The 24,467-nt window shown below is 41.5% G+C and overlaps 1 protein-coding gene across 4 annotated transcripts; it reads left to right on the top strand.

Moving 5' to 3' along the window:
• The first annotated feature begins 4,334 nt into the window (after positions 1-4,334).
• On the top strand, positions 4,335-23,450 carry TMEM263 (transmembrane protein 263). 4 transcript variants are annotated; one of them, XM_053944180.1, is made up of 4 exons: positions 4,335-4,505; positions 11,758-11,819; positions 16,931-17,000; positions 20,787-23,450. In XM_053944180.1, exons 3-4 carry the CDS (start codon positions 16,937-16,939, stop codon positions 21,071-21,073), a joined length of 351 nt encoding a protein of 116 aa, XP_053800155.1. In that variant the 5' UTR covers positions 4,335-4,505; positions 11,758-11,819; positions 16,931-16,936; the 3' UTR covers positions 21,074-23,450. The 4 variants fall into 4 exon arrangements, with proteins under 4 accessions (XP_053800155.1, XP_053800152.1, XP_053800153.1 ...); XM_053944177.1 differs by lacking the exon at positions 4,335-4,505 and adding an exon at positions 7,712-7,948; XM_053944178.1 differs by lacking the exon at positions 4,335-4,505 and adding an exon at positions 8,289-8,370.
• Positions 23,451-24,467: the final 1,017 nt, after the last annotated feature.

The following is a 24,467-nucleotide window of genomic DNA, read 5'->3' as shown; positions in this document are numbered from 1 at the left end:
TAAATAAGCAGCTATGTAGAAAAAATATAGACTGAACATTTTACTTTAAAATTAAATAGTCTCGGTTTCAAATTGCCATTACTCAAAGCCACTTGATGCAAATCTTAAAGCTGATTAACTTTATTTAGAAGAATCAGAGGACAAAAGTAGATGGAATTTGTACATAATAAAAATGCCAAGAAATGAAGCAAAATACAAAACAAAAGTACATCCGCAATGAATTAGCAAATCTGGACATTCTGAGTGTGCCACTGCAGCCATCTAGCTCTATACACAAGTATTGCACTGTTCACTTTCAGTTCCATCACAGGTTTTCCACTTAGAGCTTCTACAGTAACACTGGGTTTACCAAGACACATCTTTGGTGAGTTCAAGGCTGCTTTTCTCTTTTTCCTGTCTGGCATTTGACTTTGTGAGTTGTGCTTGTGTACAGTCTAACCTGGAAATCGCTAAAGTTAATGAAATCTTCACTCCCCAAAAGATTAGAAGTAATTTAGGTCTCCCTCATTACTGTCTTCTTTTGAAGATATACAGAGGGCAGAAATAATGTATTTTCATATTACATTTACAAGTGTACTCAGTTTGTCCTTTGGAATCTGTCTGGTTTCTGTGAGAGCCATCAATCATTTTGCTTTCTAGTATATTATCAACAAGCCTTGTCATATCAAAATTGTTTTAATAAATTCCTCTTGTTGAGATTCATTGCTCTGCAAGTGGAAGTCAGCTGGTCAGTCAAACCTCAGCTATTTCCTACTGTTTTCTGTGAATCTTGGAAAAACTAGAAACACAAAAGTGTCTTTTCCAGTCTCACATTCACTCTTGAAAAACTACTTCTAAAGCATCTTTGTGCTGTTTTCCTCCAAGCAAACTGTCCATGGCAATGCTCGATAAATGATGCGCTTATTTAGCCTGTAAAATCTTTGGATTTCTAGATACTCTGCTTAATCCAAAGAACTCAGAATAATGAAATAGCTTAGAAAAGTTCATAAGAAAGAGCAGCTGCATGAAAATCTCCCAACTTCCATCAAAGTGTCTTGCAAATGACAGATTGTATGTAGTAGTTAATTTTTGTGAGATCTAACTTCAATTTCAATCTCTGAGATAATAGATCTAATCCTCACAGTCCACTAATTTATCAGGTTGGACAATGTACAGGAAATATTCTGAGCCTTATAAAAACGAAGTTCCTTACCAGTTTGGTAGATATTCTCATGTGAGACACTCGGGCTCCTCCAATGAAAGGAAAATGTTGCGTTGGTGCAGTGGGAAGTGTGAAGCAGGGATCCCAAAGTGTATGGATGCCATCTGCTGGCACTAAAGAATATGACCCTCCATCCACCTTGAAGATGGATGTGGAGGGTCAGATTTCATGTTTCATATTGGCCTGAGCCACTCACGTTATTCCATCTCTAAACTCACATCAATAGAAGAAGAATTAAATTGAGATTATATAAGCTCTCCTTTAATAGGTATCTCTGTGCTTCAGCATTAGGTTTTTCTAATGTTTTACATCATCAGGGCTTGGTGATTTAGGAATAAAAAGCATCTCTGCTTGCAGTTTTGCTGAATATGTTTAGACGTACTAATCCTCATGTAAGTTTATTAGACCATTGTTTCACATGTAGTGCTGCATGGAAAGGGTTCTGCCAACAAAGCCAGGTTTAGCCCAGGGGAGTTCATCTCTCTGGGTTTGTGACCTTTATTGTAGCAGTGCAAGGCACAACCTTTCCAAATTTGACAGAGACCTCCAAACTCACAGGACCTGAAAAATACCAAATATCAAATGGGTTTAGCTTGCCCTTGCATGCCTTCTGCCTCCTGAGCTGTTAGGATTTACAGGCAACTCGTTCTCTCTTTCCATAGCAATACTCCAAACACTATAAGATGTCAGTGTGGATGGAACAGTTGGCGTGGGAATTTTCCCAAAGAGGAAGGTGTGTGACCAGGGTGTGTGAATTAATCTGTAAGAAATGAGACTGATTTAGGTGGTTTTGCCTAGAAATGCTAGGATGAATTTAGAGAGTGTGGTTGTAGTTTATAATCAGAATTATCATATTGTCAGTTCCTAATCAACAAGTAGTCAGAATGTTCCTTTCTACACGTTTGATTAATTTTCTTGGGTCTATGCATGAGGAAGGGGCACCAGCTCCATCATACTCCCCATAATGCACAGTGGATATGATACACTATATTTTTTCCAAGGATGATCCATTCTTGTGAGCCTTTCCCCATTCCACAGTTCTTAGAAAGATGTTTTCTCTTTCTTTCTTTTTTACTCTGGGTACTTCATGTTGTTAGAGAAGACCTGGAGCCAAGCAAGCTGAGAAGGCTGTTGTTATTTAGTGTCCAAACTCTAAAACAGGGTCAGAGCCAACAGTGTAGCTAGTGATGGGAAGTGCTTAATGAGGGGTCAGCAAAGGGATATGACTAATGAAGGGAAAAGGACTGCAGAACTGCAGTCACTGAGTGCAGTGCATGGCAGATAAAAGCTCTGTAAGTCCTTGTAACCCCAAGCCCACAGCTGTATTTTCTCCCTCCCACTCTTCATCCTCCTAGCACAGCAAGAATTTCCAAATCACCCATGGCAGCACCTGGCAAAGCTGCAGCTCCCACTGCTGGAGTTCAGGCTGACTGCACGCACACACCTCTGACACCCAGCCTCTCCTTGCTCCACAGGGAGCTCAACAGAGAGTTCTGCTGGAAAGTCTCATAAGCAAGGACAGCAATCCTATCAATTCTTTCCCTCATAAAAGGTGTTTTGTGACTTCTACAGACTGTTAACTGCATTACAGGAGTGAGTCAGTGCTTTAAAATATAAGTAATTAATTCTGCTGCCATCATCATCACTGGTATTATTTTTATTCTTTTCTTAAATACCAAAAAGAATTAAAAGAAGTATAGGGTTTGATTTGAAAAATCAGGAGAAAGAAGAAAACTATACTCCACATAGAGAAGAAGGGTTCAAACCCATTGTGCAGAATTTAGATCCAGTTGTGTATGGGATTGTATTTGATGAAATTCAGAGGCTTGAGTCTGGGGTTTGTGAAATCGCATGGTTTCCTTCACTTTTGAATGTTCCTTTCATCCACTCAATATGCCAACTGTCAGTATGGAGTGGTCAGGCAGAGACCAGGCACAGCATTAGAAAGCTGCATCATCAAGTATTCACTCTTTAGCAGTATCAATAGGATCTTACTTTGTATTTGAAGTAGATGACTTGTAGTTCAAAACAGACTTGAAGGTATTTCTTGTGAGTGTTCCCACGCCTACTTTACAATTCTCTGTTTCATTTTTGTCTTTTCATTTGTAGGAATAAACACAGTAACAGCAAAAAGAGTCTCTGGTATGCCACTACTGTTATATGCTCAACTTGAGAGCCAGTGGCAAGTTGTTGGCTCTTCTGATTAGGAACTGGCAGTGGTCAGACCATTTACTGGACCTTCCTCCCATTGTGGAGTGGTTTATTCTTATGCAGCCATCTCTGAAAGGTACCAAGAGTACCTGAAAGCAGTTGTTCATCTATAACCTGATAATTAAATAGCTGTAACAAGGTCTGAAAGTCCCTCCTGATTTTCCAAATGCTTGTGTGTTTCATCAGTCCACCGGGAAGAACAAGGAAGCAGAGCCGGGAGCAGAGTGTCTAATTAAATGGGCACTCAGCTCTGCAGAGACCTCTTGGGAGAGAAAAGCAAGGAAAGAAGTGCTCAGTGCCTTCACATGCCTGGGTTTTATCTTTGCTTTGTTTGTAACCTCAAAAACATGGAAGGACTTCTTGCTGTGTAGATCTGTAAATCTGATAATGTTTTATTTCATAACAAAAATGGAGGCATGGTAGAGATAAACCTGAGGAGTGACTTCATGCTGAACACAGTGTGTTATTTTAAATGTCAACCTCTTGGGGAAGGTTCCCATGCCAACTGTTTTCTTTGGAGGTTATGCTATGAAAGTGGGTGAATGCACACCCAACTCATAACTCACTCAACCTTCCACCTGCATAAAACAGAGCAAAAAAAAGCTTAGGAAAACACATTAGCAAGAAGAGCACACAGCTGGGAAACAGCAAGAAGGACATTTTATTTAAAATTTAGTAAAAACCCAAAATGTCACAAGAGTTGCTGCACTTCTATGCAGCACACCACACCTAGGAGATTAAACAGAAATGTTGTCATTTGTACCTATTTATTCAAGGCAGGGATCTGACCTTTCCAGGCTCATTTGTTTCAGCAAACTTTGCTCATGCTACTCATGACTGCTCATATTCATAAGGCTTGCAAGATTAGAACATCAAATAATTGCTGATAATATGAAGACAGTGTGACAGAAGGAACAATAGTGTTTCTTATTATGTGATTATCTTTCTTTTTTCTTTAAAGCTCTGAGAAACCACTTCAATTACTTTGATCATTTTCCTGTCAAAGGTAAATTTTTTAATTGCTCACTGCACTTCTACAGATATGAAGCTTTTTTTGTGATCTCTGCAAATCTCAACGAATACATCAAAACAGGTACTGTAGTTCTACTAAATAATATTATTGTAATTGTTTTGTTCAGGGTTTGTCAATGTCCACCCAATCATTTTCTCAGTCATATGGAAGAAATGCCACCCTGCAGGCTGAGCAAAAGATCCAGACTGCTTCAGGGGATAGGTGGCTTGTCTTGTCCCTTGACCCCAAAATGACACTGTGGCCTAACCTATAAAATAAAGACAATTAAATCTATTCATTTTTATAAACACTAGTGCAACACATGGTTGAATAGCACAATGTAAATTTAGAATCTTAGTTAAACTGAGGCAGAGCGCCAAGTAATCATAATGCACACACACTACTTGAAACCAGCTCATTAATAGTTCTGCTGCTGGAACCAGTTTCCTAATGGCTCAGTTATGAGCTGACTACAATCACTAAACCATGCTTCTTGATAATTTTTTTAAAATATGTAATTATAACGTGATAATGTCTTGAACTTGTGTGTGCACAGGTAACAAAAAAAGATACCTCTAAACACTTAACGGCCCAAGACTTAAAATCTGTTATTTTTTATTCACAATTTGTATAACTCTGTTACAAAAAGGAAGGAGGATACTCTAGCTTTTTTGTTGGTAGCTGGCAGTGTTGGAGTACTTCAGTAGAATGTTTGATCTCTGTTACTGCCTGACCCCTCAGCCAAAAATAGTGTGCAACCAACTCACTTCTCCGAGTTTTTTCCCTTGCACGCTATGGTCACCCAAAACTAGCAGACGGTTTCCTGTCCTACGAGACAAGATGCATCTGCAGGTGAAGCATCATGCTTAACCAAGCACATCTCTTCACATGCAATGAAGACATTATATATGTTTGAGTGGGTATGTTGCTCTTTCATCCCTAGCTGGTTTTGTCAGTAGTAAATCAGCCAGCAGTCTCACTGCCAATAAATGCTGGATATTAACCTCCCTCCTTTCTTCCAGCACACGATTAAACTAGGTTATCTACTCAGGGAGCACATTTTTAAGCTCCATGGTAGATTTATATTTGGAATTTGCAAAAGTACAGTCCTTGCCTAATCTCTCTCCATTACACCACAGGCATGGATCTGCAATGGGGAGGTGCTGACTTCCATGGCATACAAGTTAGGAGATGGCATGCAATAAGGTCCATCTCTGGCCTTGGCTGCTCCACTTGAGAATCTTTAGAAATTGATCAAATATAACAGCACATCTCACAGACTTTCCTGTTGGCTTCCCCATTCAGGCCTGCTGATGAGCAAACAGTTCAGCTGGAGTTTGTTGTCACTCAGATGCCTATAGACTTCACCAGACACAAACCCCACAGCTCTGCCTTTTCACAACAGCTACCTACAACAGAAAAGTAGAACTGCAAGGCTGAGGAATTCAGGAGACACTCATCACATTTTAAATTTAAGTTCTGTACTGAGAGAGAAAGACTCTTTTAGGGCTCTTTCCTAGGTCTACATCGAATCCAACACAGTAAAACTCCAACTCTGGCTGTAGTTCCTCACAGTTACTGCAGCAGAAGCAAACACAATTCTCACAAAAGAATACAAAATGTATGTATTTTGACCTTCCTTCAATTATTTTCTGCATCTATAATCATAGTGCATTCACAGACAAAATGTAAAAACCTATAATCTAAATGAAGGAAACACTCCTCCACAGAGACAGAATGTTATAATTTTTCCATTTTAAAATTGTTAAGAAGGTAATTACATGCTATTTCCAGTGAAAGCATGTTATTTATTTCTTAGAAAGATTCAATAATACTTAAGAAGTCTTTTCTGAATATACCGACAGTAGACCAGTTTTGAGCCTGTTTATAAATTAAATGTTCAATGAATGAAAAATTAAATGAGACCAAAAATAGTCATGATGACAACACCTCCGCAACTAAAACCTTTCCCTCAGCTTCAACGATGGTTTAGCAAGTAACAGGTACGCTGCTCATTTGTTTTCTGTTGTCTGCAGAGATGTCAGCCTGAAGTTATTTCAGTTATTACACCTGTCAGTGAGGCTCTTCTCCCTGTAGCTGTGGCTTTACAAAAAAGGTGGCTCTTTCTGTTGGCTCAGCAAAACATTTGACTGACTCAAGTCCTGTGCTATCCTAAGTCTTCCAGTGTTTGAAGAGATGTTAATCTCTGTGATGCCTTTCGTTTTCGGTTACTAGGTGGCAAAACATTCTTTGATGCCTCATGCTGCAAAGTTTATGGGTGATTACCTCTATTGCAGAAAAAATACCCAAGCAGCAACTCTTTCTGCTGCCATGAGAAGCTTCAGGCCTTGCATTTGAAGCAGAGCATCACATGTATAGAAAACACCACGTACAGCTGGGCATTAGGGCAGGGGATGAACAGCAGCTATAAGAAAATATCCTTATCTCAAAGACCAAAAATATGTCAACAGTTGCAGGTGTCATCTGTTAGAACCAGGCAGGTAAACACTAAATAGTAAACACTTTCTGCAAACACTGAGCTCAGAGTTGCAGCCTCCCAGACGGAAATCAAGATCCCAGAGCAGAACTCCTGTGTGTGTCTGTGTAGTATTATTTCCAAAGAACATGACTAATCCATGCACACTGTGTGTCTCCCATATCCTGACAGAACCCATGGTGTGCTCCCTACCAGACACCACCCTCAGTTTTTCACTTGGATTCTCCCACATTAATGCTTTCACCCATTCACATCCAAAACAGTGTATATGGATGTTATTCCTTAAGCAGGTCAGGAATGCCAAGTCCCTGTGATCAGCAAATCCCTCTGAGCCCATGCAGCATTGCTCTGATAGATCACATTGATGCACAAATGAAGGAGGAAGCAGCAGTGGTATTTTGTCTATATAACTTTTCTAAACTCACAAAGCATCCAATAAGGTATTCGGTATTCCTGTTCTGCTGAAAGCAGTTCTGTTTCTAAACTCAAAGTACCTGCAACTTTCCTCTCTCCCTTGGCCATCTGGCATTCCCTTGTCTAACAAACTTGAAAGTCACTGTTCATCCCCAGGGATCCTTAGAGAGGTACATGGAGAGGTCCTAAAGAAGGGGGTGAGCATCAGAAAACCCATCTTTCCCAAGTTATCGTCATTGGTGCAGTTACCTATAAAGCCATGCCCTTAAACCATGAACCATAAGTTTATTCTCTACAGGTGCCATGTGAGAAACTCACTCAAATAGCAGCTGAGATGAAGGGTGCAATGTAAATATTGCTTAACATAAACCTGGGTCCTTAGGATCAGTGTCGTGGCTCCACAAGATGCCGCTGGCACTGGACTGGGTGCAGCCCCGTGTCGGACTGTGCTGCTCTGTGCCGCAGGGAGCTTCTGCAGCCTCCCCGTTGTGCCGGGCAGCACAACGGGCAGGGTGCCCCACGGGGTCATCTCTTCACCGGGACTGCTCGGCCGAGACGCTCCCCGGCCCAACTGAGCGCCACAAACCAATCTCCTGCACCCCGAAGCATCTCGGTCAGCTACAGCAACGCCGGCACCCCTTCCCTCCTCTCCGCAGCCCTGACCCTACCCGGCATCTTCCTCCACCTCGGTGCCCGGCCCCGGGGCAAGAAGGTGCCCCCGAGCCCGTGGGGTCCACGGGGGTCGGCCCGGGCCTGCGCAGGCCCTCGGTGGGCGCGGCCCCTCTGAGGGAGGGCACGGGAGGCGGTGGCGCAGGAGGAGGCGGGGGCCGGCGGGTCCCGGCACCCCCGGGGCGGGCAGGGGGCGGGAGCGGCGGCGCCCCCCGGCCGCCGAGGGGCCGCGCCGGGCGCTGGGGCGGGGTCTGCGGGCGCCGGCAGGGCGGGCGGCGGCGGGCGCCACGTCGGCAGCGGGGACGGGCGGAGGAGTAAAGTCTGAGCGGAGCCCGGGCGGGCCGAGCGAGCCGTGAGCGCCGGGCGGTGAGTGAGGGGGCGAGGGAGGGGGAAAAGGATGAGCGGCCGCTAACCCCCGAGCGCCCCCTCTGCTTCCCCGCGGATGAAGGGGAACTTCGATGGGAGGAGGCGGGAGAGCACCGGCGCGCCCCGGCGGAGCCGCCGGCGGGAGAGGCGGGTCGGGGATGCGGAGCCGCCGCCACCTGCCCCCGGCGCGGGCACAGCCCGGCCGCCTTTGTGCTTCCTGCCGCCGCTCCGCGGGGCGGGAGGGCCTGGCCGGGCGTAGCGGCTCCGCCGCGGCCTTGACTGCCACGTCAATGCCGCCGCCCTGCGCCCAGATGCCGGCGGTGCCCGCCCCGGCCCGGCTGGGGACATGGGCGGGGGTCGCTGCCGGGCCGCGTCCGCAGCTCCGCTGGGCACGCAGGTAGCTGCGAGGGGAGGACGCGGCGGGGACTGCGGGGCTTAGGCCGCCCGAGGGTAAGGGGGGGCGGCTCCTCGGGTGTGGGACCGAGGGCAGGGGGGCTGCGCTGCCCTGCCGCTACCACCTTCTCTGGGCCGGGCGTCCATGGAGGAGCGGCGCCCCGACCTGGGAGGGAGGGCAGCGGAAGGAGCCGTGCTCGCCTCGGCCTGGCTCCTGGATGGTCTTGTTCTCCCTCGAGAATTTTTCCGACCCAGTAGCAGCTTTCTTTCGGGTTTTTTCTTTTTAAACTTTGCAGTGTTCGGATGTTTGCTGTAATAACGTGCTCTTTGTTTCATCCATGTCTCTCGAGTCTAGCTTGATGGGGTAGCATATGAAGAGGTTTTTTGTGAACTGTTGGGGACCAGCTTAGTTTCCACATTCACCTAGCCTAGGTGTTTATGTGGTGTGGCCTGGAAAGCAAGGCAAGTTGTTTTATGCCTGGTCATTGTATGAACTGCAAAGACAGCCTCTGTGGATGCAATTAAATGCTTCCTTCTGCTCAGTGAATTGGGATGAAAATGAGAATTCTGAATCAGGATGTCCCTCTGTAAGGAATGTAAATATCAAGTGCATGTAGCTTGTTTTATTGTGTCCACTGTGTTGCTTCAGGCAAGATGCCCCTGTATAACTGGAGGGGTACATACAAGATTACTTAATTTAATATGTAGGTAGTGGTTTGTATGCACATCAGTTTTAAGACTGCTCAGTAAATATTATCCAGCATATCATGTAAAGCTTTCTGTTTAACTGTGGTTAAATATTCAGAAAAGTTAGTATTGCCTCCTCAGTGTAGAAATGGACAGTGCTGCACAAGTGCAAACTGAAAGGTGTTCCTTGTCCAGCAAGTGACCAGGTCTAAATGTCAGGTAGGAGCCAACAAACAGGTGGTGGATGCTAGGGAAAAGACTGTTTCATTAGCAGAGGTAGCAAGGAAGTTCAGAAGCTGCTTTATTGCTGGCTGTTAGACACAGTCAGGTTTTGTCTTTGAGGGTCTTCTGTAAAAGGAAATCCGAGACTGATCTGGAGCTCAGGCTTTAGGAAAGTGTTAAAAGAAATGGGGAAGGCCTTTCTGAAAGCTGAGCTAGGAGAAGACAGAGGATGGCAAAACAGGTAAAATGGAGTTTTCATGGTCTTTTTGAAGCTGTGCTGTGCACCTTACTGGAATTTACAGTGTACTTCTTAGGAACCAGTTTTAGAGAACTAGAAAAGGGGAATTCTGGTTCATGCCACCTTTGATTTTATATCTTATAAATCGTTGCATCAGAGAAAACTTGATTGCCAACATCAGGTGTTCCGTAGAGCCTCTTCTGGTTCCTGATCTATATTTTAGTTGACAGTGATGGAGAAATGGTGTCGTCCAGGGTAGATATGATATAGTAATGTCCTGGCCAGAGTTAAAGGTTTTTTTGCAAGAGATATTATACCTCTCTTTTGCTTTTAATCATGGGGTGTATTTGGTTTTTAATACAGATATGTTGCATTACCTTCCCAGCTGTGTTCAGTTCCCTGCATACTGTGAGCCTGTTATGTGCTTTACTTACTGCAACTTCTTTTGGAGGAAGTTGTAGCCCATCCTGCTGTAGGCTTGGAAGTAAGTCGTGGTTCAATCCTGGAAACTTCTAATCGACTTCTTGTGGTCTTTACTTGAAAATGCAGTCTCTTTTTCATAGCACGCTTGCTTCCAAGCCAGTCTTGCTTTCTATATAAATCTGAATTTTGAAACTTGAGTTTTAAACTGAAGACTTCTTGAAATACTAGCCGTGCTCTTGGTTTTTACCTACATGCTTTCTACATGCCTGGATTTGTTTTTGTACTTTAGTGCTGTTAGCACTGACTCTTCTTGCAGAAGCTCAGTCAACTCTCTCCCTTGGAGTAACAGACTGAAACAGACATTTCCATGTTGGCTATGCTCTGGGGGTTGTGTGTAAGAGCACTGAGCACAATTGCCTGTGACACATTACAAGCCCTAATCCAAGGAGTAAGGCAGCAAGCTGATAGTGATGAGTTGCTTATGCAGCTTGGAGCAGTACCCTGAAGAGCAGCCATAGTTGGGATTACCTTTTTTGGCTTCATGATTATTTCCTTGTTTAATTTGGAGCGTAGAGCACTTCCAAAAATTTAATTCTTAAACTATCATACCTAAAAATATATTTTTTCCATGTACGTGAAATACATCAGGTTCATTCTGAAATTTGCTGCAGCTGCTGAAAGAGGGAGAGAAGAGCTGTTCATGTGGCAAGGGTTGTTTGTTTTCCATCAGCTCTGTAGCCAGGCTTTCTACCTGCATAGCTGGTAGCCAGAAGGAAGATAACTTCTTTTGCGGTGGAACAAGACAGGGCGATGGATTTGTTTGCAGCTCTGTTAGGTGAAAGTTCCAGTGCTGGCTGCTGCTGCTGCAGCTGTTTGGAGCAGCATGAAGCTGCCAGCTGAAATTGGCCCCATCCTTGGGTTATTTCATTGCTACCCACAAATATCTGAGTAGTGGCATTGAAACAAGCCAGTTTTCACGGGCTGCTGCTTGGGCCAGGTTTGCTGTGCTGAGACAGAAGGGCTTTTTGTCTGTAAACTCAGAAAGACATCAAGAGCATCTGCTGAAATTTGGGAAGTTACACATCTGTAATGGTTAGAGCCCACTTCTCAATGGAAGGCTAAAACTTTACACAAATTACTGTCCAAGAACTGCAGGCTCATTAAGGAGCATTTGTGTATTAAATGGATTATTGTGCTTCATAGCAATCCTCATGGCAGGACAGAGCAAGTAAAATTATCTTCATTGCCCAGGAGGAATTGGTGTCTTGGTGACAAATCTAAAAATGTGGCATCTTAAGGTCATACCAAGTGTGCTTCTTCCGTACTGTGGGGATTTGTATTCCCGATTCCCACTGTACATCCATGGCAGGTATGTGACAGTCACTGTTCCATAAGATGTCATTAATGTTCTGCCTTTCTTATAGGTGTATGCAGAATACTTTTGTGGAAGCAACTAATTAGAAATCTTCATAAAGGAATATATTTGGTGAGTAAGTTTTATTTCAGTCAGCTTTGATGTGAATGTACGTGTGGCTCTAGAGCTTCTTGGTGCTTTCATTCAGGATCTTAAACACTGTTAATGTTACAAATAGCTCTTGAATTATACACCCTCTTCTAAACAATTTCCTTTTTTTTTTAACCACAGTGTAAAACATTTAAGTTTTCTATGTATTTCATATTCTGACAAAATGGAAGTGTGTTTTCTTTCAAATCAGTTGAGTGATTTCCATCATTATTTTTAATTTTTTTTTTGTATGAAGGCTACAATTTATTTTAATGTCCTGTTAAGAAAGATGAGAAGTTATCCCTTATCTCTTGAATGAATAGCATCTTCATAAGCACACAGGGGAAAAACCCCAAGAAGTAGTTTACATTTATCCCTGTTCTAAGATCTGGGTTTGCTTCCACTTCTTGATGTGAGAAAACACAGATGAAGAAGGAAACTGGAGTGTGCCAGTGACAAGATAGATTTCTGCTTCATTAATGTCTCTATGAGTTTTGCTGGGCCTTATGGAGATCCTGCCTCATTCCATGTCATCATTCAATGAATATGTTAAATGAAGCTGGAGGCTTTTCTGTAGTGACACAAGTGAATTTGGCTTCACAGGATGTAAATGCACAAGAAAGATCTCTTTGCTTTCTTCTTCCCTTTTTCTTTGGCCAGTCTTAGTGTACTTTGAAGAAGATTCTGAAAACTTACGAGAAGAGTTCCAAAGTTCAGGTTTCTGATAAATCTTTGCCTTGTTGCATACGTCTGCAGTACTGTTAATCATTGTGATTAATGATTCAGTGCATAGTGGGGACTTTGAATCAGCAGCTTCCAAGTTTCCAAAGTTCCTTAACCTATAGCATGTCTGAATGACTTAACTCTGCATGAAAGTCTTACACTTGCATCTCCAGGTCACTACTTTTGGTTTCAGCTGAGTTGTAATCTCTGTTTGGTCTCATGAACTTTGCTTTTTCTTCTTCATGGGGATGCAGCTTCAGCGGGAATCTTGAACAGGACCCTCCCTTAGGATACACTGGTGACTGGGGGACTCTAATGCACAGCAGGACATACAAGCCTAGATCTTAATAGACAAAGGAGGCATTGAGTGCTATTACCTCCATGGTATTATGTAAAATGTAGTGAGTGATTTCTATTTTTCTATCTCCAGTTTTTGAAGAAAACAGTTGTATTCTTGTCCTTTTGCTCTGAAGACTAGGTGAAGTAATCTGCCACCAAGTGGTTATTCCAGGCCTTTGACCTCCAGTCAATAGAAATACTCATCTTAAGTCTCTGGAAGGGGAGCCAGGTTTAAAACATGCTCCTGTGCATATCGTGTTCACTAGATATGCTGCACTTTGTTTAGTACACAGGATTTTTGCATCACTTTTCAGAGTCTTTCAAGTCTCCCGAGGTTTTAAATTGGATACAAGGATGCATCATGCAAACTGCAACATAGATATTTGAAAAATTTCTGTAGACGTTCTTTGTTGGATCTTGGTTTTGATTTTGGGATTCCCTGGAAAGCTTTTACAGAAAAACAAAAGGATGTGAATTGTGCTTTGTGAGATCTTGTGTGCCAAGTTGTGTTTTGGGTCAGGCTGACAGTGATGTGATTCTGTTTTCACTTGCCCTGAAATCACAGAACTGTGAGTAAAGCCTCGTACAGATTGGTTGGGGACATCTCTTGCAGCATCATAGTATCGTCAAGGTTGAAAGAAATTTTCAAGATTATTTAGTCCAGCCACACACAGGTGCTTCCAGGCACCTGTAGAACCACCCATTAAACAGTAGTTTTCAACTTTCTGATCTGCAAACCCCTGAAGGCTCTCTTCTATGTAGAACAAATTCAGTCCTACCAACAGTGACTTATCTGCCCTAGCTGCAGTTCTCAGGTGTGCAGAGTTCTCTGTTGACTTCTGGGGCCTGATAGCAGCAGGTTGCCAGTGCCTGAAGAAAGGCCACTGGGGTCTGTCTAGTTGCAAGTGAGTGAAGCATTTCTGTTGCAATTGTGTTAAACCCGTACATGTGAGTTATATGTATTGTGTAATATTCCTATTCAACTTTTAAGGAAAAGCTTGGGATCAACAATTATGTGACCTTGAGGTTCTAGGAAAGGTAATGGGAAGGAATGCCTAATCTGGACCACTTTTTGTATATAGTGCTGTGATTTTATATCTGCTGCTAATTTTAAATTTTTATTATACTTTTAAACTAGACTAGAAACTCTGCTGTGAAATTCCCCTGCCAATACATTGCTTTGCTCATTTAGCTTTGCAGGAACTGAAACCAAATCTGACAGACTGTGGAGAGTTACCTGTCTTGTCTGCCAGTCTTACTCTAACTCTTCCTATTGGACAAGTCTTATCTTAATTAAATACTGGTATTATGTCATGTAAAACAGATTCTAGGAGCTTCATCTGGGTTGTATCTGCTGTTAGTGTTGCTGTGTTCAGTATGTTCTTAATAGCAGAAAATACTAAACCTTGTGTGAAGTCTTGTGACCGTTTCTAGTGTTCTACCTATGTCCAAAACTGGTAACTTATTCCAACTCCCCTCTGAAATTTTTGATAATCCCTGACAGTGTTTTCTCTGTCCTTTTAAGATTAGGTAACTTTTCTGAATCTCTTATGTGGAATTGTTGACAGAAACATTTTGGAAGCTCAAACAAGCAATTTCCTCTGGTGTTCTTTTGGGAGTTACATGCTGTCTAGATACAAATAAATTCATGGAGGTAGTTCTTTATAAAAAATAATTTACTGCTGGCTTTACTAATTTGTCTTGAGTCTGCTTTAAAACTGTTTTGATCACTTTTTCTTTCCTTTGTTTGAATTAAGACATGCTAGGTTCTGACTTTTATTTTACTCTTTTTAGGACTTTCTCTAAAGCAGTGGTTAAACTCCTTCCACATTCCTGGTAGAGTAATCATCTTCATGACCGAAATGGCCAGACATTAATTAGGAACATAGTTGCTTCATCTTGATACAGATATTTTGATTGAATAATGTCAAGCCTGTCAGTTTCTTCTGTCTACCCTTTCTTACAGTGCTTTATATTATTTCAAGTTGTATAAAAGCAACAGACCTACATGGAACTTCATATAGTGAGGATGATAATATTGTATTTTTTTCAGCTTGCATTAGATGAATGCAAAGAAGTCACATAGTATCTGAATCAGGTCTTTTCTCAGAACCTGATTGTCCTCAGTTGCTCCCTGTGATTGGTCAGGTTCTTTTTTTTTTTAATTTTCTTCCTCTTATTTGTGATTAAATAAAATAACAAGGAGTTCTATAATTGATACTTTTTAATTGTCTTTTAGCCCTCATGTGTTTTACTCTTTGATCCTGATGTTGTTACTCTACAACTCTACAACTTCCTCATGAGTGGAAGCAGGGGAGCAGACACTGATCTCTTCCCTCTGGTGACCAGTGACAGAACCCAAGGGAATGGCATAAAGCTGTGTCAGGGGAAGTTTAGGGTGGATACTAGGAAAAGGCTGCCCCAGAGTGTAGATGGTACTGGAACATCTCAACAGGGAAGTGGTCACAGCACCAGCCTGACAGAGCTCAAGAAATGTTTGGACAATGCTCTCAGGTACATGGTGTGATTCTTGGGGATGTCCTGTGCGGGGCCAGGAGTTAGACTTCAATGATCCTTCTGGTTTCCTCTCAGCTTGGGATATCATACGATCCTTTCCTATTTCTTAGCTGACATGTTTGCATTTCTGCCATTTTAGTGGCACTTGTTCAGCATTTCCATCAAACTGGCCATCCTGGTAGTTGGTATTTTTGCTTGCTTTCCTGCTCAGCTTCTTGTGTTTTCTGAGCCCTGAACTGATACCCTAAGTGCTGATTGGGAGGACTCTTTAATACTCAATTTAGGCTTGCTTCTCATCCAAAGGTCTATTATTTAGTATGTGGGTGCTAGTTTTTAGTGTGATGTTTTAACTTCATAATAATGCTGTGAGGATTTTAGCTCTTGTTTTCCAGATGAGTCTTCCCACCTGCTTCTGCCTCCACATTCCTTCTTCAGATCCCAGCCACTGCTTTCTCACCCAGAGCATGTACAATGAGATCTGGGCACGGAAAGAGAAGCAGGAATTATTTTTGTGGTGCTTGTTGACTCCTGGAAGAAATGTAATTATTTAAAGACTTGTGCAGAGGGATGGGAACTAAGAGGTCACTGGCAAAAAGAGAGAAGGATGCTGACTGGTGTAATGTGACTTGTTTTTCTTTTTTCTGACCTTGGTTCTTGCTGAAGAGGGAAAGCAAGATAAGCAGGAGGACTCAGGGGAGGAGGTAGGACTTAGTATCAAGGCATGCTTTGGTGGGGGAGGAAAGCAGGAAGGAAACCTGGACTGGTTATTACATTCTTCCATTCCAGAGAAAAAATCTATAAGCACAGCTGCTGATTGAGCTTTCTCCTATGCTTCCCCTGTCAGGGACTGCTGTTCTAGAGCTGCTCTAGGAAACAGCTTCTTATGTAAAGAAATCTTCCCTGAAATGTTTCCATTGGAGAGTTTGTACAGAATTAAAACAGTTTAGGTCTGCTCCTATCGCCATACCATTTATGCAGTTCTGTGTCAAGATGAATGGTGTGTTTCTGTTGCTGTTCTTCCATCTTGTTTTCATGGCATTTGTTCAAATTATGCTGCAAGGACTTGGTGTTTTTAAACAGCTTTCCAAGTACCAGCAGATCTCACAGGCATGCTGCTGTTGTTTCTCTAGTGCCCACCACCTCGATGATCACTAGGCTTTTTGTTTTCAGTACTTAAACATAAGCTCTTGTATGGCAGTAGCTATTTTGTTTTCCTACTTGTTGTCTTCCTGGTGACTTTTTAGGTTTGAGATGCACTTGGTGTGTGTGGCAGCTCTCACCAAGCCTGTTGATGTGGTGGAGAGCTCCTTTTTAAAGTATTGAGTCTGGTTGAAGAATGCAAAAGCACAGTCTGATAATAAAAATAGGAGCATTTTGACAGGACCTGCTAGCTTGTCTAATAATGAAAAAGTAGTTCTCTATGTGGAACTTAATCTACTTGAATTTTGGATTCATGGATTACATTTATGCTTTGCCAGAAAAGATGAATAGCACATGTGAATTTCTTTTTTTAGGCAATAATGAATCAAACAGACAAAAATCAACAGGAAGTCCCTTCATACGTTCATGATGAACCACCAGAAGGTATGTATTAGTTTTCTTGATATGAAGTAAATTAATCAGGTCTCTCTTTAAAAATGGATCTGCAAGCTGAACACTTTAACTTTCTTTTACATAACCGTAACAAACCAACCCTGGGATGAGATGGGCCTGGATTATTGTTCACTTCTGTATTATCCTGATTACAAAAAGGCCACTGACTATAACTAAGTAAACAACTGTACCTGTAAATTATAGAGAAGATGGGCAGTTACTGAAGGACTTAATTTGCAGATTAATTTGCAGAGGTATGAATTGATCTAATGGGCATTTATTTCTGCTATTCATTATGTGAGATGTAAAGTGCCCAGCTTCATTTTTGGACACGTTGCTGTGTTCATAGTGCATGTGACTTTTATGCAAGATGCATTAAAAAATATATAGAACTTCATTACTGCTTCTGGAGACTGTTTTCCATCATACAATTAACAGTGGTTCCAACTGTTCACAATCTCATGGTTTCTTAAAATCAAGCACGCACTTGACTTCGCTAATGCAGTGACAATGTGGTCTCCTGAACCAACTGAATATTAAATTGATTATTAGATCTGCAGAGGAAATGCAGTTGCAAATGAGCAGAGTTTCTTCTAAGCTGTGGACCAGCAGGATTGAGCAGAATCCTGTTTGCATAATGTGACTGGAAATATACCAGATCAAAAGCCATTCTTGGCACGTAAAAAACCACGTTCTTATGTGTGTTCTGTCTGCTTTTGCTTTAAAACCAATTGTGTTGGATGTAGAGGTTGGTGAGTCATAATTCCTCTCGGTTCATTGCTCTTCAGTTTATAATGGCCCTTTAAAGTTCTGTTTGTTGGTCAGGGATTTTTTTTCACCTCAGCTTTTATATGTTGTATAACCAAACAATTTACTTCATTTGAACAACAGTATTATCCACTAACTGTAGCAGAAAGGATTGAAGTGGAGTAGCTCACTCTATTCTTAACAACTATTAGGCAAGAAACACCAGTAGATGATGAGAGGAAAGGGAAAATAGGTTTTCATGGCACAGTAATTCTTCAGCTCTGTTATACTTGTTACAGTAGCATGTTGTGAGGACAAAAAATCTTGCTCTTTTGGGGTTAAGATCTCAGAAACATTTCTGATAGCAAATGCCTGATTGGAAACTACACCTTAATGTGTTATCTTCAAGTCTGATTTCTAAGGCTGGATTTTGTTTGCTTAGTTGTTAGGGGTTTTTTTTGCCTTAAAGATTTAATTTTGTTTTATACATGTTAAACATCATGTGTAGAAAGTGAACAGTGGTCTGAAAACTAGAACCAATTCTTTATTGAGTAAGGCAGTGAAACAAGTGGGCATTTTTTATCTTCCTAGAATATTCACTAGGTTTTCCAGATTCAGACTGTAACGGCAGAATTTGATCATCACTGGTAATTCCAATGTTTTATTTAAAATCTGTGAGCAGCTAAGACTTACTTTCTTCTGTGCACTGTTTTCTTTCAATATGACAATAACTAGTTTGCATATGAAGTCTAAATAGATGGAGAAAGTTGGTGTGGTTAGAGGGAGTTGAATGAAGCACAGCTGATCTTAAACTCCATCGGCTTTTCCCTTTTGGTTCTGATGCACATGCACTCTTCAAGCTTTACGAGTTTAGTTAAAATATTGGAATACCCTTGAAAAACAACCCCATTTTGGATGTTGTGCAAGGCCTTATACATGATACACTTACACCATCATAGAAAGTTGGCCAAATGTGGATGGAAGGATAACAGTTCAATGCTGGCAAAATCATCTCTCTGACCAGGCTGCCAAAATACTCCTTAGAGGAAAAGCTAAATTCCGAAACCAATTTGCAGTTTTTCCTAAAGATAGAAATAGTTCTAGTTTGTTCAAATCACACTCAACAAGCTTGGTGCCCAAAGGCTTTAAAGAATGTATAGAAGAAGCTTTTGTGCTCCTGCTTTTTATAAGTAGTGCTTTTCTAATGGTGTATTTTCTGCCTTGCAAGCGGCGCCAACCTTTGCAACCTACGTTCATTCAAACTCTTGTTCATTCTTGGATTCTTTTCAGTGGGAAGCTGGCTGCAAGATGGCCTGGTAGAGCCAACTCCTGGATAGGGAACTTGTGTGTCATTTTCTCAGTGCTCCATAAATCACAGAATATTCTGAGTTGGAAAGCACCCGCAAGGATCGTGGAGCCCAACTCTTAAGTGGAGGGTTGTGGGGATCAGCCCACAACTTTAGTGTTATCAGCACCGTGTCTAAGTGACTGAGCCAGTCTCCTTAGATTTAGGCATGATCTGGTAATCTTTGGAAACATATTCTTTAGAAAAAAGGAGACCAGGCATATGTGTCCTAGAACAGAAATCAACTGGCAATAAAACTTTGCAGCGCTGGGTGTTTGCTAGAGCTCATGGACAATGCAAACAGGATGCAAATGGAATGTGCCAGCCATTACCAGGAGTTATTTACACACCATCACATTCTGTATTTACACCTGTGAAATAGAGTAGATGTCAAGGGACTGGCTACCTGAAGTAAGGTAAAGATAAATACATAAAGATTGTTTGTTTCTCTTATTATTTTTAAAGTTAATTATGATGGATCATTTCTTGCTTACATCTGTTCTGATTCAGTGAAATCAGCTCTTAAAATTCACCCTGATGATAGTGAACCAGTTAAGTGGAAATGAAACAGTTTCTGACCAAATTTGTTACAAGTTTTATTAGTCTGGTCACAAGAATCCTCTAGTGAATAATCCCTAGACATTGGATTTTATAGCAGACTCTGCATACTTCTTTCTGAGTGTGATGCTTTAAAGACTTTCTATATGTAAATAGAAATTCTGACCTCTGTGTGTTTGTATTGACAGTGCATTTTTGCTGGAGGTGTCCATGTTGAAAGCTGCTGGCCTAGAATGAACCAGCAAGAGTATTACATGGCTTTTAGTAAAAGGCTGTCATTTATATGTTTTCATATGTCATTTATATGTTTTCATATGTCATTCATGTTTCCATTACCCTTTCTGTAATCTATATCAATTTCTTAATTAGGAGACTAGTGTGAGCTGGAAGGACTTTCAGTATTTTCAACTCCTTTGGGCTTCTCTATTCTGTATCCTTGTTTTCCTGTTTTGTCAATCTTGTAGAAAATTCTCTCATTTAGGTGGCATCTTTTGCTTGAGTTATTCCAGGCATACACATAGGAACTCTGACCTTTACAGTTTTTTAATGAATTCTGAGTCCTAGGTCAGTCCTGGCATTATCACAAACGTATTGGCAGTGCATGGAAAGTTGTTCACCCTAGTTTTCATCTTGTAGCAGACAAGTGCTGGGACATGACTCTTGGAATCTGTGCTCTGGATGCAAGTTGTGGGCAGTGAGGGCGCTGGGGACAGACCTGTTCTCCTGGTTCTCCTAAGGCATATTGCATTGCAAAGTCAGTGTGTTGCAGGGCTGCTCAGACGTCTCCTGTGCATCTAGACCTGTCTTTTCTTTCCTGCTGCCTCCTAGAGTAGCTGTCCTCCTCCAAGCATATTATTTCTGCTCCTGACTCCCTCACCTCTTTATTTCATGTCTGTTTATTCCCTAGCTCTGCCCACTGTGATTCCACTTGCTCTTTTCTTGGTTTCCCTGTTTGTTATTTGGAACTAGGTGTTATATGAGCATCCAAGAAAAGCAGCCTGCAAGGTAGGTATAGGCTGTGTGCAATGACTGTTAGGCTAGAAAAGGAAATACTTTTGAGTAATGCTTTTTTGAAAATGCTTAAATCCTGGTGCTGAGATTGATTTGCTTGTTGTTTCTTCCCTTAGGGTCACTCAAAGACCACCCGCAGCAGCAGGCTGGCATGCTTTCTCGTGTGACTGGTGGCCTCTTCAGTGTCACAAAGGGAGCTGTTGGTGCCACAATTGGGGGTGTTGCTTGGATTGGAGGGAAGAGCTTGGAAATTACCAAAACAGCGGTCACATCTGTGCCTTCCGTGGGAGTGGGTCTAGTCAAAGGAAGTGTTTCTGCTGTAGCTGGAGGCGTTACAGCTGTAGGATCTGCTGTTGCAAGTAAAGTGCCTTTAACAGGAAAGAAAAAGGACAAGTCTGACTAAAACCAAAACTGAGACGTACTCAAGTCGCCAGAATATTGCATCAGTGGCATTAAAATCTGCTAAGATTGGGACCATGAGAAGCCATGTGTCTTAGACACTTCATCTTCTAATGAGTTGTGCAAGTAACACAATTTCATCTGAAGAGGACAGAAGAAGCTTGGCTAGCACAGCGTATGAGGATTTATTAGAGTCTAGATTGAGGCTTTGTATCTGGTGAAATGTTACACTTGATAACTATAGAACTGAGTGTATCTGAAGGAATAATACATATTTGAATAGTCATTTACTGTACATCTTCTGCAGTTTTGGACTAAAATGTGAATGTAGAAACTTGGTAGTCTCTGTGATGCCATCGATACAACGAGATGACAATTATTGTTCTCAGTGGTTTCCACATCCTCCCGCTAAGGATCCTTCAGCTGTGTAAAAGCACTGTTGGACGTACCCAGTCTTGGTTATGAACCTGTACTTGCAGCCTGTAAACTATCCCTGACTGCATTCTGCCAGTGAAGACCGGAGCAAAGAGACTGGAGGCGTGCAGAAATTGGAAATGAGAATGGGAGATAGAAGTGAAAAAATTTAACAACATGGTAGAAAGGATCATAAAGAATAAACTAACTTAATGCCTTATTAGAAGAAAATCTCTTTTTACTAGGTGAAGCTGTGTAAAGAACTGTCCTGTCGTTTCAGTGCAGTTTACAGCATGAGCTTTAGGCTCTTTATAAATCCTGATATCTGAAACTTTCTCCGTTTTTACTGAAAACGTGATTGCTTCATCTCAGGTGTATTTAATAATATGCATCTATCTCCTGCAAGTGAGAACTTGCTTCTAATAAACTTCTTAGACACTAGAAAAAATCACAGCCTGTGGAAAATGGCCTGATGTTTGTGGTCATCTAGCACAGCTGTCTAACTTGCTAGGAATTCTTGTGTAGCTGGAAACCACTGAAGAACTAGCAAAGCCGTTCTCAATTCTGTGATACACCAGGTTAGCTTTTTGCTCTGTTTAAGCAAACGCAAGGAATTTTTCACTACATTTCTTGTACTTTTCACCTTGATTTATTAGTAAAATGCAATACTTCTATTTAAAACAAACCAAAAACAGTAGATGAGGCCTTTAAAAAAAAGGCAACATGATTCAAGTAATTTGTATACTGACAGATTCCAAATGTTGACACCTCAAATGGGAGCACCTGTACATCCTCTGCAGCTTGTGAGGCAAAATGCACTTGTAATGACACAGCGTGAGGTTGCCTTAAAATAGAAACCATTTGTGATCTTTTATTTGTGTACTGATTTTGAAAATAAGTAATCTCTTTGGAAGCCCATGGAAAGCATCTGCTCATGGTGTGTATGCAGTATTTTCTAAAAACTTTTGTTTCTATGGAGAACTTGTATGCTTACTTTTTCAGTGGCTGTGGTTGTACTAGAAGGTTATATGGGGGGGACTTTTTAAAAATGAAAAAAACTCAAAACATATCACTTGTCAAATTTAGTCCTGTGTTCACGGGTGTTGAAAGTACACCATGTCTCAATTATGGTACTGTAGTCACCCAATCTCTCTGAGCCATTGGTACTTCAACTGCACTCTGTACCAACTTTATTTTATATCAGAAATCGTACATGTTGGAAGCATGATACTCGTAAGCATGGAACTTGGGGTGGTGGGGAGAGCAAAAGCCCAAGAAATGACACCTGCTCTTTCTGTTAGATGCACCAGCTGCTTGGTTCTGATCTGCAAGGGTGTAATGAGGTAAGTCAATGCAACGAATTGAAGACTTTAACTGGTTTTTTTATAGTCAAAAGCAAATTGCATAGAATATAGTATTGTTGAGAGGTACCAGTTAGCTCTAGAAATGAGTTAGCCTGGATATCAGAGGCAATTTTGCTGCAGCATATAATTTAGTATGGTCTGCTCCCCTGCAGTTTCCAGTGTAGCATTATCCCCCAAGTGCTGCCACTGAACTCTTTGGGAGTCACCTGTTTGGAGCACAGTGATAATTTGTGACACTCAACCAAACTCTTCCAAATAGTATTTCTGTAAATGGGAATGTTGAACTCGTCATACCTACTTTTTTATTAAATTCTTTAATTTTAAACTATGAAACTTGCAGCAAAACAAGCGTGGTCTGAGATAAGCAATGTTAGGTATGTAAAGAGTTGACAACCATTATGTTTTGTTTTTAACATATCCTGTAGCTATTATTTTGAGTCTTGTAAACTGAAACTTTTACATGTATATGGGTTTAGTTTTCAAAGAGCTTTGTCCTGTATCCTGTGTGTTTTCCATTCACTTATGAAACTTGCTTCATCTTAAAAACTTGTTCCAGTTCTGTCCTGGCATCTGTGAAACATTAAATTGTTGCTGTTTCAGACATTTGAAAGCTTCCTTAGTTTTTTGGAGAAAGGCATACTTAGGTATAAATCTTCCCACAGTACCGTGTTCCAGAGTGTCTTCTATTTGTGTCTACTTAGCACCAACCAGCTCTTAACAAAAGCTGTAACTTCAGTGTGTAAGCTATGCACAGACACAGCACAAAATCCTTTGCACTAATTTTCTTTTCCCCTGGTCAATGATGCTTGGGAATACTCAGTTTTAAGATCATAGTGAGCTGAATGGAATATGAAACTGAAATTTTCTGGGGGAGCGAGGTTGTTCTTTTGCCTTGGGATTGTTTTTGTGGTAGCTTTATTTCACTTTCCTTTTCTTAGTCCCCTTTCCAAAAGGGGAAATGTTTATGAAGGCAGCTTGTACACCTGACTGCTCTCTAGGTAGTGAACTGCTGCTCCACAGCAGTAGGCTGCTCCACAGTTACTGTGAGTAAGAAAAGTTGACTATTTCAGCAATAGTGTTTTGGTGACTGGGAGCTTTCCTGAGGTTTTTATTGTAAACAAATCCTGTGAAGAAGAGAGAAACAGGTCCCAGGATAGAGTTAGGAATGAAGGATTGACTAAATTTTAATCTGGTAGTAGAGAAGAACATTTCTGTGAATGCTTTTATTTTGAAAGGGGAAAAGAAATGGAAACATTCAGAGTGCAAAATAAGTTTGTGATAACTCAGGCTGTGACTTAGTTAAGGAAATACATCCTTTTCCTCTTCTGTTGCCACTGGAAATAATTTAAGTGATGGGAATAAGCTGTTTCAAGAACTTTGTAAAAACAGGTACCTGTAGAAATGCTAGAACTAAATATTCAGGGAAAACACTGTTGTATGTCTTGGTTTCCTTTTCCTCCTAAGCTACCAATCAGGTCTCTGGCTCAGTTAGAGTTTGTGTTAGAAGAGCTTTGGAGACCTGAAATGCCCCTTTGTGTCTGAGGGGAAGGAGGCTTTTAAATTCAGATAATGTTGTGGTCTGCTTAATAGCTGAGCAGGAAAAGACAGTCACCAAGTGAG

This window comes from Vidua chalybeata, chromosome 5 (assembly GCF_026979565.1).
Source record: "Vidua chalybeata isolate OUT-0048 chromosome 5, bVidCha1 merged haplotype, whole genome shotgun sequence".
NCBI lineage: Eukaryota > Metazoa > Chordata > Aves > Passeriformes > Viduidae > Vidua > Vidua chalybeata.
The sequence above is the reverse complement of the archived record's forward strand: the minus strand, read 5'-3'. Positions and strand labels throughout refer to the sequence as shown.

Coding starts and splice junctions, on each gene's coding strand:
- TMEM263 (XM_053944177.1), top strand. CDS start 7,741: ATGCCGCTGGCACTGGACTGGGTGCAGCCCCGTGTCGGACTGTGCTGC. Junction 11,820..16,930: donor TTCATAAAGGAATATATTTG/GTGAGTAAGTTT, acceptor TTCTTTTTTTAG/GCAATAATGAATCAAACAGA. Junction 17,001..20,786: donor TCATGATGAACCACCAGAAG/GTATGTATTAGT, acceptor TTCTTCCCTTAG/GGTCACTCAAAGACCACCCG.